The sequence below is a fragment of the Nerophis ophidion genome, linkage group LG15 (assembly GCF_033978795.1).
Source record: "Nerophis ophidion isolate RoL-2023_Sa linkage group LG15, RoL_Noph_v1.0, whole genome shotgun sequence".
Lineage (NCBI taxonomy): Eukaryota > Metazoa > Chordata > Actinopteri > Syngnathiformes > Syngnathidae > Nerophis > Nerophis ophidion.
Window position 1 is genome coordinate 12,478,323 of NC_084625.1, and position 16,178 is coordinate 12,494,500.

At 43.2% G+C, this 16,178-nt stretch overlaps 1 protein-coding gene across 2 annotated transcripts in view; it reads right to left on the reverse strand.

The window, feature by feature from the left end:
• Nucleotides 1-16,178, reverse strand: part of LOC133569293 (cadherin-6-like) — a 134,957-nt gene that overhangs the window by 57,023 nt on the left and 61,756 nt on the right. For both annotated transcript variants that reach the window (XM_061921523.1, XM_061921524.1), the window contains exon 2: nt 2,815-3,170. In XM_061921523.1, the coding sequence (XP_061777507.1) occupies nt 2,815-3,051 (237 nt within the window). In that variant the 5' untranslated portion in view covers nt 3,052-3,170. The remainder of the gene's footprint in view (nt 1-2,814; nt 3,171-16,178) is intronic.

Below are 16,178 nucleotides of genomic sequence, written 5' to 3' on the forward strand. Positions count from 1 at the left end.
TGAACATGAAATAATGTGAGGATACGTGTGCGTATGATCGATGGATGGATGACAAAGTGATTAAAGGATGAACAACAGGATGTTGGGATTGACAGAGGGATAAAAACAGGTGCTGTTGGATGGAGGGATGAATAACATTAGCTGAATAGATGAATAATGGCTCAAATGAATGAATGACAAAAAGATGAAAGGGTGCTGGATATGTAAATCCATGTATGAAAGGATGTGTTGATGAAGGTCAGATAGACTGATGAACAGGTGATGAGTGCATGATTTGACAATTGATGGATGAATCTGTGACGTGGTGAATGAATAGGTGTTGGACATTAAGAATGATGAAAGGATGATAGGCAGGAAGATGGCCGGATAGTGGGATGATGATGTCAATGGATGGCTAAGAATGTGGACAGGCATGAATGGATGATTACAGAAAGATAATGAAAATACTATAGATGAATGGAAACCCCAGTGAACGGATGAACATGAATGTATGCAAGGATAAGTGGGTGTGTGATTGATGGATGACAAATGGATTAACAGATGATGAATGGATGCATGCATACATGGATCAACACAGTAATGACAGGATGACGAAGAAGTGATTGACAAATGGATGAAAAAAGTACTGTTGCATGGAGGGATGAATGAAAGGGGGATGTATAATTAGACAAATGAATGAATCAGATGACAGGGTGATGGAAATGTCAATGTATGAAATTATGTGTTGATGAAGGTCAGATTAACTGATAAGCAGGTGGTGAGTGCATGAATAGGCAATTGATGGGTGTGTGACATGGTGAACAAATGGGTTTTGGACATGAAGATTGATGAAAGGAATAAGGATGGATGGATGGAAGATGTGTGGAAGGATGAAAGGCAGGTAGATGTGTGATGTTGAAAAAGACATGGATGGATGGGGAAAGAGGGATTATGTTTTCATTATCATTCTTGCATGGATGGATGGATGAATAGCAACACCAGTGAATGGAAGAACATGAATGTATGCAAGTAAAGGTGGGAGCGTGTGATGAATGGATGACAAAATGGATTAAAAGATGATGAATGGATACATGCATGAATGGATGAACACCTTAATGACAGGATTACAAAGAAGTGATTGAAAAATGGATGAAAAAAGTACTGTTGGATGGAGGGATGAATGAATGGAGGATGTATAATTAAGACAAATGAATGATATATGAAATGGTGATGGAAATGTCAATGTATGAAATGATGTGCTGATGAAGGTCCGATTAACTGATAAGCAGGTGGTGAGTGCATGAATAGGCAATTGATGGATGTGTGACATGGTGAACAATTGGGTGTTGGACATGAAGATCGATGAAAGGAATAAGGATGGATGGAAGATGTGAGGGAGAGTGAAAGGCAGGAAGATGTGTGATGTTGATAAATACATGAATGGATGAATAAAGAACGATAATGTTTTCATTATCGTTCTTGGATGGATGGATGAATAGCAACACCAGTGAATGGAAGAGCATGAATGTATGCAAGTATAGGTGGGAGCGTGTGATGAATGGATGACAAAATTGATTAAAATATGATGAATGGATACACACATGAATGGATGAACACCTTAATGACAGGATTACAAAGAAGTGATTGAAAAATGGAGGAAAAAATTACTGTTGGATGGAGGGATGAATGAATGGAGGATGTATAATTAGAAAAATGAATGATTGGATGAATGATATATGAAATGGTGTTGGAAATGTCAGTGTATGAAACGATGTGCTGTTGAAGGTCAGATTAATTTATAAGCAGGTGGTGAGTGCATGAATAGGCAACTGATGGATGTGTGACATGGTGAACAAATGGGTGTTGGACATGAAGATCAATAAAAAGGAATAAGAATCGACGGACGATGTGTGAAAGGATGAAAGGCAGGCAGATATGTGATGTTGATAAATACATGAATGGATGAATAAAGAACGATAATGTTTTCATTATCGTTCTTGGATGGATGGATGGATAGCAACACCAGTGAACGGAAGAACATGAATGTATGCAAGTATAGGTGGGAGCGTATGATGAATGGATGACAAAATGGATTAGAGGATGATGAATGGATGAACACCTTAATGACAGGATTACAAAGAAGTGATTGAAAAATGGATGAAAAAAGTACTGTTGGATGGAGGGATGAATGAATGGGGGATGTATAATTAAGACAAATGAATGATTGGATGAATGATATATGAAATGGTGATGGAAATGTCAATGTCTGAAATGATGTGCTGATGAAGGTCAGATTAACTGATAAGCAGGTGGTGAGTGCATGAATAGGCAATTATTGGATGTGTGACATGGTGAACAATTGGGTGTTGGACATGAAGATTGATGAAAGGAATAAGAATGGATGGACGATGTGTGAAAGGATGAAAGGCAGGTAGATGTGTGATGTTGATAAATACATGAATGGATGAATAAAGAACGATAATGTTTTCATTATCGTTCTTGGATGGATGGATGAATAGCAACACCAGTGAATGGAAGAGCATGAATGTATGCAAGTCTAGGCAGGAGCGTGTGATGAATCGATGACAAAATGGATGAAAGGATGATGAATGGATACATGCATTAATGAATGAACACATTAATGGCAGGATGGTGAAGAGGTGATTGACAAATGAATGCAAATAGGTACTGTTGGATGGAGGGATGAATGAAAGGAGGATGGACATATGTATAATCGGACAAATGGATGGATGACAGACGGGTGAAAGGTTGATGGATAGGTAAATGAATGAATGGAATGCAGTTGATGAGTGCATGAACAGATGAATGTATTACCTTGCCGACATACTGCAGGTCAGTTCCTGTGTACTCCTCCAACAAGAAGAACTGGTTCCACATCCACCCTCGCTTGGAGCGCCTGAGCGGCACCCCGTTGGCGTCCTGCCCCGTCAGGCCCGAGGACCCCTTGTGTCCCACTGCAGTCCTTCTTGGGGGTCTCAGCCCCAGGGCCGGCGAGCCCAGCTGGGCGGCGACGGCGGCCCACAGCGCCACGAGCACGCACACTCTCTCCATGGCAACGCGACCTCGAGGGTCTCGGTGCAGCCGCGGTCCTCCTGTCTCTGGCAGTCTGCGGGTCAGAGTGACCACTCGGTCTTCATGCTGGAGACAAGCAGGAAGGGTCTCGGCAACACCTGGAGGGAGCGAAAGCGGCCGAGAGTCAGGACAGTCGCGTGCAGGTGAGGAAAGTATTGCACAAAAACAAAAAAGTCTTAAATTGACTCTTTGTCTCAGCAGACGGCCAAACATTGCACAGAACAAAGTGTATCTTCTCACAGAGAATCCACATGTTGACTTGTTTTATGAAGTACCAATGCAAAATAATCAGCCATGGGGCCATAGAAAGTTGTGAGTGCCAGCACTTTGATCAAGAATGCGAGATTGATCGACCACCTATCAGTATCGGACGATTTTCGTGAAAAGTATACAATAGCCAATTTATGGATGACCCTACCCCAGCTGACAAGTGGCTCGAAGCTAATTATGTGTCTCTATACATGAAAACAAACATCTCCTTTACGGAATTTTTGTATGTATTTATTTTCATTTTAAGCAATTATCAAGCAGTATTGTCACTGGAGGACAAGGCTAAGCATGTTAGGCACCGAGAGCAGGCATGCTAATAGCTAAGCTAACTGCTAAACTAGCTTTAAACACAATATAACTGCTTAGTAGAGTTAAAGAAGTGTTGATGTAAGCATGCTAAAGCAAAAAGTAAGCAGTTATTGACAGGAAAACCGTGTTGCGGACGCAGGCTTGTCGTGCAACTCCACCGCTGCAGTGGCGAAAACGCCAGGAAAGAAGAACAAAAACTGGAATCCCCAGCCCAAAAAATTTTAGTTTTGACAAGTTCATGTAAGCCACGGTTGTGTGATAAGAAAATCAGGCCGCAGAGATAGCAATTCAATTATAAAAGTCAGGGGGATTCCGCTGCTACTTTGTCACCCTTTTGTGGACAGGATGAGCACTTTTTTAATGCTCTGAAATAAATTAAGCACAGATGACCCAATGCAAACAACCTTCCCTAGTCATGGTGGAACAAAAAAAATAACAATAATAACCAACACAAAATGCCAACATACATGGTCATGCATAACACAATATAACTCAATTTGTGGATTTTATAAAAAAAAATACAAAATAAAAATCAGAATTACACCCATTTAAAGCCATTACAAAGCATTATGGGAACATGTAAAAGACTATCGACAAAGTGATCCATATTTGGCACATTTTAGCTGCTTGATATGTCTGACTTCTGACTTTAAGGAGGTTGTCATGGAAGTAAACAAGCTAGGAGTCTAATTTCCACATACACTTAATAACCTATTCTATTAATTCAATATTTGATAAACAGTATATTATAATATCTACCTCACTAATTATGTATTTATTCAGTACGAAACACTGGTATCATATCTGTACATATTGTATCTGCTAATTTAGTTCTGTTTATATATATACATATACATATATATATATACATATACATATATATATATATACATATATATATATACATATTTATATATATATATATACATATATACATATATATATACATACATATATATATATATACATATATATATATATATATATATATATATACGTGTGTGTGTATATATTTGTGTATATATGTGTGTGTGTATATATGTATATATACACATACATACATAGTTACATATATATATACATATATATACACATACATACATACACACATACATATGTGTGTACAGTATATATTTATATACATATATACATACATACATATATACACATAAACATATGCATATATATACTATGCATACTTAAACTGTATAAATACATATATACACATACATACATACATATACACATATTGACACACACACACACACATATATATATATATATACAACAAAGCTATTATTATTGGCTGATGTCCAAAAAAATGTTTTTTCTCAAAGTGTTTCTTGCCATTTTACCAATTTTTGCAGGTGTTTTTTGGGAATGTGCCTAGGGCCAATGACAAACAAGTCACGGGGCACAAATGGCCCCCATGCTGCACTTTGGGCACCACAGCTGCAGAAACTAACTGTTAATGGCCACTATTCTCTTAGTACTTTAGTATACTTGTTGATCCGAGTCACATGGTGGTCTTACTGTACGTCAGCGCCTAAAGTAGTAAAATCAGCGGTTCACCTGACAGGTTTATCCGGCCTTGTTTTATCACATATTACTGCCCTTGCACATGTCAATGTTTACTTTTGTACATAAATCAACATCAATGAAAAAATCCATACTTTGGAGCAATGTTCACAGACTTGATTATTTGGCTTGTTGCAGCCAATAAATGATGATGATGATGACGTTGGGTTCTGTGATCTCAAAGATCGACTTGTCGATGGCGATCGACGGGTCGATATGGGATAATTGTCATGGCTGATTACCGGTGTATTGCTGGTACCAGGTGGTGCATATAAAACCGTAAGTGATGACGTGGTCCTGTGATTGACAGGCCTGTATCAGATCAACAATGTGTGCATGTACTATCTTTTGAAAGCATCTGCTGGCGCCCACGCTGTCATCAGGCGGCAGAATGACCACAGCAATGTCACGCTCACTTTAGGACCTGAAGATCAGTGTAGAGATTGTCCGCTAAATGACTGTTTGCCAAACACACAGGAGGAGGAGGAGGAGCCATCTAGGGCAAAAAGAGGACGCCCCGTTTGGTAAGCGGGGCATCAGCGGGCGCCCCTCGCTGGGCATGTTGGGAAATGAGGAAGTAGCATGACTTGCACGGAGGGTTGGAATCGGACAGACTAAAGTAAAGGAGCAATGAAATACACTATGTGCTATAATACACTATGTGCTGTAATACACTATGTACTATAATACAAAATGTGCTATAATACACTATGTGTTATAATACACTACATTAAGTGGTTTGTTCAGATAAATACATATCAAGGTCTCAATAGTACTTTAACCCAAGGGGGCGTGATAAAAACTGATGTCCCCTAAGAGAGGGCGTCAGGAAAAATTCTCCCCGAGGGAGGCTTGCTAAGAAAAATTACGTCCCCAACGGGGGGGCGTGATGAAAAATGTTGTCCCTTGGGGGTTGTGATAGAAAAATTATGCCCCCTTACCATTATGAAAAATTACCTCCCCAATGGGGAGCGTGATAAAAAATGATGTCCCCTAGTGGAGGGCGTCATAAAAAACTATCTCCCCTAGGGGAGCTTGATAAGAAAAATTATGTCCCCGATGGGGGGGGGGGCGTGATAAAAAAAGTGTGTCCCTTGGGGGTTGTGATAGAAAAATGATGCCCCCTAACAGGGACATTATGAAAAATGACATCCCCAATGGGGAGCGTGATAAATTATTTCCCCTAGTGGAGGGCGTCATAGAAAACTATCTTCCCTAGGGGAGCTTGATAAGAAAAAATATGTCCCCGATGGGGGGCGTGATAAAAAAAGTGTGTCCCTTGGGGGTTGTGATACAAAAATGATGTCCCCGATGAGGGGGCGTGATAAAAAAGTGTGTCCCTTGGGGGTTGTGATACAAAAATGATTCCCCCTAAGAGGGACATTATGAAAAATGACATCCCAAATGGGGAGCGTGATAAAAAAAATATGTCCCCTAGAGGAGGGCGTCATAAAAAACTATCTCCCCTAGGGGAGCTTGACAAGAAAAAATATGTCCTCGATGGGGGAGCGTGATAAAAAAGTGTGTCCCTTGGGGGTTGTGATAGAAAAATGATGCCCCCTAAGAGGGACATTATGAAAAATGACATCCCAAATTGGGAGTGTGATAAAAATATTATGTCCCCTAGTGGAGGGCGTCATAAAAAACTATCTTACCTAGGGGAGCTTGATAAGAAAAATTATGTCCCCGATGGGGGGGCGTGATGAAAAAGTGTGTCCCTTAGGGGTTGTGATAGAAAAATAATGCCCCCTAAGAGGGACATTATGAGAAATGACATCCCCAATGGGGAGCATGATAAAAAAATATTTCCCCTAGTGGAGGGCGTCATAAAAAACTATCTCCCCTAGGGTAACTTGATAAGAAAAATTATGTCCCCGATGGGGGGGCGTGATAAAAAAGTGTGTCCCTTGGGGGTGGTGATACAAAAATGATGTCCCCGATGGGGGGTCGTGATAAAAAAAGTGTGTCCCTTGGGGGTTGTGATGGAAAAATGATGCCCCCTAAGAAGGACATTATGAAAAATGGCATCCCCAATGGGGAGCGTGATAAAAAAAATATTTCCCCTAGTGGAGGGCGTCATAGAAAACTATCTTCCCTAGGGGAGCTTGATAAGAAAAAATATGTCCCCGATGGGGGGGCGTGATAAAAAAGTGTGTCCCTTGGGGGTTGTGATAGAAAAATGATGCCCCCTAAGAGGGACTTTATGAAAAATGACATCCCCAGTGGGGGGCGTGATAAAAAAAGGATGTCCCCTAGTGGAGGGCGTCATAAAAAACTATCTCCTCTAGTTGAGCATGATAAGAAAAATTATGTCCTCGATGGGGGGCGTGATAAAAAAAAGTGTGTCCCTTGAGGGTTGTGATAGAAAAATGATTCCCCCTAAGAGGGACATTATGAAAAATGACATCCCAAATGGGGAGCGTGATAAAAAAAATTATGTCCCCTAGTGGAGGGCGTCATAAAAAACGATCTTACCTAGGGGAGCTTGATAAGAAAAATTATGTCCCCGATGGGGGAGGGGGGGCGTGATAAAAAAGTGTGTCCCTTGGGGGTTGTGATAGAAAAATGATGCCCCCTAAGAGGGACATTATGAAAAATGACATCCCCAATGGGGAGTGTGATAAAAAAAAATGATGTCCTCTAGGGAAGGGCGTCATCAGAAATTTTATCCCCAGTGGGGCGTGTGATGAAAAATGATGTCCCCTAGGGGACGGCGTCATCAAAAATGTTATCCCCGAGGGGGCCTTGATAAGAAAAAAAGATGTACCCGATGGAGGGGTGATAAAAAATTATGTCCCAAGGGGAAGGGCGTCATAAAAAATTATCTCCCTGAGGGGGCTTGCTAAGAAAAATTATGTCCCCAACGGGGGGTTGTGACAGAAAAATGATGCCCCCTAAGAGGGACATTATGGAAAATTATGTCCCCAATGGGGAGCGTGATAAAAAACGATGTCCCTTAGGGGAGGGCGTGATCAGAAATGTTATCCCCGAGGGGGCTTGATAAGAAAAAAATTACGTACCCGATGGGGGGTGTGATGAAAAATGAATTCCACAGTGGGGAGCGTGATAAAAAAATGAGTGTAGAAAATGATGTCCCTTGGAGGGGGGAGGGGTCATAAAAATTGATGTCCTTGAGAAGGAGCATGATTGAAAAGTATGTACCCTATGGAGAGCGTGATGAAAAAATGGTTTCCCCATTGGAGGGCGTGATAACATTTTTGCCCCTGAGGGGGGTCGTAATGAAAAATGATGTCTCCTATGGGGAGGGCGTTATCAAAAATTATCTACCCGAGGGGGCTTGATAAATAAAATTATATACCTGATGGGGGGTGTGATGACAAATTAAGTCCCCAATGATGTCCCTGAGGTTGTGTGCATACAGAAATGATGTCCCTTGGGGGGTGGAAGGGGTGGGGTAGTAGATAAAGTATGCCCCAAGGGGGATATAATGAACAATAATGTCCCGTATGGGGAGCGTGATAAAAAATGATGTCCCCAAGGGTGAGTGTACCGGAAATTGGTACAGGTATCGATACCCAGGTACCGGAAATTGGTACAGGCATCGACTCTCAGGTATCGGAAATTTGTGAAGGCATCGACTCTCAGGTATCGGAAATTGGTACAGGCATCGACTCTCAGGTATCGGAAATTTGTACAGGCATCGACTCTCAGGTATCGGAAATTTGTGAAGGCATCGACTCCCAGGTACTGGAAATTGGTACAGGCATCGACTCCCAAGTACCGGAAATTGGTACAGGCATCGACTCCCAGGTACAGGTATCGATACCCAGGTACCGGAAATTGGTACAGGCATCAACTCCCAGGTGCCGGCAATTGGTACAGGCATCGACTCCCAGGTGCCGGCAATTGGTACAGGCATCGACTCCCAGGTACCGGCAATTGGTACAGGCATCGACTCCCAGGTACCGGCAATTGGTACAGGCATCGACTCCCAGGTACCGGCAATTGGTACAGGCATCGACTCCCCGGTACCGGCAATTGGTACAGGCATCGACTCCCAGGTACCGGAAATTGGTGCAGGCATCGACTCCCAGGTACCGGAAATTGGTGCAGGCATCGACTCCCAGGTACCGGAAATTGGTACAGGCATCGACTCCCACGTACCGGAAATTGGTACAGGCATCGACTCCCAGGTACAGGTATCGATACCCAGGTACCAGAAATTGGTACAGGCATCGATTCCCAGGTACCGCAAATTAGTACAGGCATTGACTCAGAGATATCGGAAATTGGTACAGGCATTGACTCAGAGATATCGGAAATTGGTACAGGCATTGACTCAGAGGTATCGGAAATTTGTACATGCATCGACTCTCAGGTATCAGAACTTTGTACAGGCATCCACTCTCAGGTATCGATACCCAGGTACCAGAAATTGGTACAGGCATCGATTCCCAGGTAACGGAAATTGGTACAGGCATGGACTCCCAGGTACTGGAAATTGGTACAGGCATTGACTCCGAGGTATCGAAAATTTGGACAGGCATTGACTCCGAGGTATCGGAAATGTGTACAGGCATCGACTCCGAGGTATCGGAAATGTGTACAGGCATCGACTCCCAGGTACCGGAAATTGGTGCAGGTATCGATTCCCAGGTACCAATTGGTACAGGAACCGATTCCCAGGTACCAGAAACTGGTACCCGTGCCTAGTTAGAACTTTAATGGCTACAAACGGATAAAGAACACAAAGGGTGGAAAAAAGCGACGCCCCCGGCGACACACGCTGATTCTGCTACTTTACAGAGGACCGAAGCTCACGTATCCGTGGCAACAGTGTTGACCGCTGACCACACGTTCCATCAACGATGTTATTTATTTATTTATTTTTTTTTTTGTAAATCCTTCGCAAGCAAGCTGGAAGAAGTTTTTGACAGCGGGCGGCTCGGCGAGCGTGAAGGAGAGGCGGAAAAAGGTCCTGTCAGCAGTCCATGGGGGACAGGAGGCCATCCATTACTGCTACCTGTCTCTTTGAGGCAGCTCGGCCGTGCCCTGATTTCCCCTTATGAGGCAAATTGAGCCCCCCCACCCCCTACTTTGCTTCATATGCATTACGGCTTGGCTTTGCGCTGAAAGCCACTCACTTTGCATGTGTCCTCTGCCTGGATCAGCAGGCACTGCGGTGGGAAAAAGAGAGAGAGAGAAAAAAAAAAGGAAGAAAGCCGGAGCGCGGGGTCAGTGGAGGCGCCGCTGATGGAGGCAGGTGAAAGTGAGACGGACTGTCAGGCTGCTTAATAACGTCCGTGGAGGAAAGGACTCTGACCACGGCGCTGCGCTCGGCAAGCCGCAACTGCACCTCCGCTTCCGAGCTTCCTTTTCCAAATTCACTAAGCGACCGCGTGATCCTCCTCCTCCGCCGCCCGACTTTATGAATTTACTTAATTGACGCCGGCGAGGAGCATTGGGGACTTTGAGCTATTGATTAGCTGTAGGCCTCGACGTGCTTGGAAATACCACCGTGTCCCTGTGGGACGGGGGACGGGGGGATGGGGGGAAGGGGCTCATGAAGCGCTCTACCTCCAGTCTCCCGGCGATGGCAAGTCGGCCTTTTCAATGGATTTCTTCATAATGTCACCGCGGAAAGCTAATGCCTCCGCTGTACGGAGGGCTCACGGGTCCCCCGGGAGCGCTCGCCCCCTTGACCACATTTGTCATAGCCTGGAAGCCATTTTGTGCCCCCCACCCCACACCCTACACCCGCCACCATTATTCTCCTGACCACGGCCGGGAATAAAGACACCGGAGGTTTTCATTTTGTGTGGGGAGGGGGGGGGGGGGGGGGGGGGGGGGGGTACTGTCACGGTCCGTTAAGAAAGCTGCGGTGTGGACAAAATGCCTGCCGTGCTACATTTGTCCCGTGCCGGAGCGGAGGAAGATGGAGGGAGACTGGAAGGACGCTTATGTGACGGCGGTGGCCCCCACGCACTCGAGTAATGGCACATTCAAGGGAGGAAATAGTGGACTCGTCCTCCTGGGTTCAGACCGTCCACAAGGACCTGGGAGCACGAGGAAAAAAAATGGAGTGCTCGGGGCGCCAGCCCCCCCGTTTGCCAGGGTCCCGCTCCGCGTCCGACCGCGTGCCCATTGGTCCGTGAGCGCGCGCTGCTTGTGTCACCGAATCAATCGTTGCCGTGACGACCGGCGACAATGACTGCATGCGGACTGGATGACAGAATGTCCCCCGCGTTGAAAAGAGCCGTTTGTGGAAAAGTAGGACACGGACTTGTGATTTTATTCACTGATGCTCCATTTTATTTTTTGGATTATTCAACTTAATTGGCAAAACTTAATAGCGTGGCTCAGTACGCTGGTCCGGAACACAAATAAACATACACACGGCGCGCAATAACGCATAAATTAAGGACTTGATTGGGTCTTTTTTGGTTCTTACCTCATCCTTCACTTAAACCGTGAGTGAAGAAAGCCCTTCCAACCTAAAAAAAAAGTTAAAGGGGACCACTGATAGTCACACACACACTAGGCGTGGTGAAATTACCATCTGCATTGGACCCTTCCCTTTGTTCCACCCTCTGAGAGGTGAGGGGAGCAGTGAGGGGCAGCGGTGGCCACGCTCGGGAATCATTATTGTTGATTTAACCCCCAATCCCAACCCTTGACGCTGAGCATTTTAATAATCTTTGGTATGACTAGTGTGTGTGTGACTATCAGTGGTACTTTGGGGTTGCCCACATACGCGGTCCTCTCCAAGGTTTCTCATAGTCATTCACATCGACTAGTTTCTTGAGGAAACTAAAATATAAAACATGTTTTAAGTTATTTGTATTTCAATTATTTTATTTATTACGTGTTCATTCATAGTTTTGATGCCTTCAGTGACAATCTATAATGTAAATAGTCATGAAAATAAAGGAAATGCATTGAATGAAAAGGTGTGTCCAAACTTTTGGGCCTATACTGTACATATACATATATATGCACATACATATACAGATGTATATATACATATACATACATGTGTGACTTTTTTGCTTTACATTGCACAAAATATGCTTCTGTGTGCGAACCATTTACATGACGTCTTGTTCTGTACACAAGGGCATGGTAATTTTGAAGAGGCGGGGCCTCCCACGTCACATCCTGTTTACAAAGTCCATTACTCAGTCGTCACATCTCAGTGCTTCGCCGTGTGTTTCTTTTCTCGCCATTCACCAACTTTTGTCCACTTTGCATATTCAATACGGGTCCAAAAGGCCAACAAACCAGCCTAGGAAGAAGGAGGGATTTGCTGTGGACTTAAAAATGCCTATTTGTGAGGAATTAGGCAGTGGTGCAAACATTGCGGATTTTGCTCGCAAATACGGAAGAAACAAGTCCACGGTTACAACCATTAAGGACGTTTATGTGGTTGCTGACTTTGCCAAAGGGGTAAACCATCTTTGCAAGGACGGAGAGTAACTGCAAGACCAGGTGGAAAAACAATTGCTTGTGTGGATTGATGAAAAGCCGCTAGCGGGGATGGCATCTCTGAGGTCATCATTTGGCAAAAAAAGCTCACCATTTATGTATTTGGTCGTTCGGTACTCAGAATCAGAATCAGAAATACTTTATTAATCCCCGAAGGGAAATTAAAATTTTCAGCACAATCCCATTCAAGATCAGACAAACATTACAGGGAGACAGAACAGGATCGCTGACAGGTCTGACAACTTCCGCCCCCCCAACTGATAAGGTACGCTCAAGTTTGATATAATGTGGTCGTTGGGGTCCATGAAAAACCCATTGTGTTATTCCAGACTCTGCGTTATATAGAAATCCCTATTTTTCCTTTTGAAAGAAGACTGTACAATTAAATGATCCTTGACCCGCTGCAGTTGGTTTGGCTGTGCTCCTAAACGCTGCACTTATATTTTGTGTGCACTTAAATATTTCACAGCCTTTAGCTCGTTAGCTCGTCTTAAAGGCCTACTGCAACCCACTACTACCGACCACGCAGTCTGATAGTTTATATATCAATGATGAAATATTAACATTGCAACACATGCCAATACGGCCTTTTTAGTTTACTAAATTGCAATTTTAAATTTAGCGGGGAAGTATCATGCTAAAACGTCATGGTATGATGACACGTGCGTGTGACGTCACGCGTTGTAGAGGACATTTTGTTCCAGCACCGTTCCCAGCTTTAAGTCGTCTGTTTTCATCGCATAATTCCACAGTATTATGGACAAATGTGTCGCTGAATCTTTTGCAATTAGTTCAATGAATAATGGAGACGTCAAAGAAGAAAGCTGTAGGTGGGAAGCGGTGTATTGCGGCCGGCTTTAGCAACACAAACACAGCCGGTGTTTCATTGTTTACATTCCCGAAAGATGACAGTCAAGCTTTATTATGGAACAGAGATGTCAAGAGAACACGGTCGGATTGGACCACACGCACAAACTACAGTGTATTATGTGTATTAATAAAACACATTTTACCATTCTGTATTCTGAAGGCGATTTATGTTGTGTGCTACTCCAGCATCAATACCCGCAGCGTCCTCCTGACCATCAGCGTCGGGTTCAAAGCGGTATGGCTCTATCCTTTGTTGCGGTTGGGCCTAACCGAGTGGTCCTGCCACCCCCACGGCTGCCACGGCACCTCTCACAACATCTTCCCTATCTGAATCGCTCCCACTGCCCTCTTGTCCTTTTTTTTTTTCTAGTCCTTCACTCTCACTTTCCTCATCCACAAATCTTTCATCCTCACTCAAATGAATGGGGAAATCGTCGCTTTCTCGGTCCGAATCGCTCCCGCTGCTGGTGGCCATGATTGTAAACAATGTGAGGATGTGAGGAGCTCTACAACCCGTGACGTCACGCGCACATCATCTGTTACTTCCGGTACAGGCAAGGCTTTTTTTTTTGTGACCAAAAGTTGCAAACTTTATCGTCGATGTTCTCTACTAAATCCCTTCAGCAAAAATATGGCAATATCGCAAAATACTCAAGTATGACACATAGAATGTACCTGCTATCCCCGTTTAAATAAGAAAATCTCATTTCAGTAGACCTTTAAACTCCATCACACCGCCATGTAAACGGGCAAAAATTTGGGGTCCGTGGCACGATCAGAAAAAAAAAATAAATAAAGAGGAAAACTTATCGGCATGAAGTGCTGCCACGCAAAACCCAAATAAACATTTTGAAAATGAAGACTACAATTCCTCCAATTGGGTGAATATCTACACTGGGGCTGCGCGATATATCGATATACTCGATGCATATCGCATATTTGTCTCTGTGCGATATAGAAAATGACTATATCGTGATATTCCGAGTATACATTCTCACGCAGTTGCTTTTAGCTGCGGGCATTACACTACAGGCGTTTCCCCACTCTTTCTTGTCTCTCTTTCTCACAGAGAAGTAAACCAAGCACACTTTCTTACATACGTCACACACTCCCGCGTAGCAGAGAGGTAGCGACACGGCAACATTAGCTGTGAGGCTAGCGGTGAGGTGCGAGTGGTAATACAAGAGAGAGAAGGTGCGGATCTGGCAACAAATGAAGGAAAAATAATTAATTCCCAAGAAAAACAGCACGGGGTCCATCGTCCGGCGGTGGTTTGGCTTCAAACGGGAATATGTTCAACATTTATGCGGCAAAAGTGTTGCTACAAAAAGTAGCATCATTTGAAAAGTCACCCGTTAGAGAATAAGGAGTACTTGAAACTCCGCATGTCAACATCTCTGTTCGGTGCCACCCCCACAAAATACAGAAATAACTATTTCCAGATCAACTCCGTATGAAAAAAAAGGAGATAACGTCCGCAGGAACCGATTATTCAGCTCATTTTTATTCAACACTTATTGAAATATCCTGTGTGATATCATGCACAAAAGTGCACTTTATTTGTTTTTGACTATTTTAGTATCGTTCTGTACAAAAAGTGCACTTTAATTTAGTGTTTTGATATGTCATCTTAGTGACATCATGCACAAAAGTGCACTAATAGCTTGTTTTAAAAATGTCTCAGACAATCTTGCACTTTCTGTTTTGGAAATGACATGAATGTTTGTGTCACTGCTTGAAAACTTTTTAATAAAGACAATTTTGGTAAATTGATTTAGTTGTGGTTTCCCTCTCTGCATGAAGGTTGAAAAAAAATGAGCATATATTAATGCAGTATGAAGAAGAATGTTTTAATGTAGACACATAGAATCATTATGCATCAAGTGTTCATTCAAGGCTAAGGCAAAATATGGAAATATATATTGTGTATCGTGACATGGCCTAAAATAATCGAGATATCAAAAAAAGGCCATATCTCCCAGCCCTACTCTACATTATATATTACCTTTAGATACATTCTCGTCTACCAACATGTCTTTTTGACACTTACATGTCACATTAGTAGATACTTTACTAACATCATTATAATAAAAAATATATTTCAGAAAACATTTCCCAATTGGCAACACTATCCTGTAGCCACGCCCCCTAGGGTAATATACTTCCTATGTTGTGACGTTTGGCTGGCATCGTGGTGTGGTTTGTTGTTCTCTCGTGGATTCAGTCGGAGAATGGACACAGCGTGAAGGTAAGAATGATAATTTATTTATAACTACAAAAACAAACTAAGAACAGAAATACTTGCACAAAGGCACGGCAGACAAACCAACAGAACTAGCATGTGAGCTAGAAAGAACGAAAGACGCTATCATGTGAGCTAGGGAAATAAACAAATGAATAGCTTGGAAGCTAACAAGTACAAAAGTCGCTTTACCACGATCGGGGATAGCGACGTCACATGTTGCATTGAAAGCAAGTTTATACTGCGAGACCGAAGGTACAAAAAGGGCAGGCTTAAATAGAGGGAATAATCACAAAGCAGGTGCGTGTGAAAAACAAAAGGCAGGTGACACAAATGGGTAACTATGGAAACAGAACAAACCGGAAGTGCCACCAGGAACTAAGGAAGACAA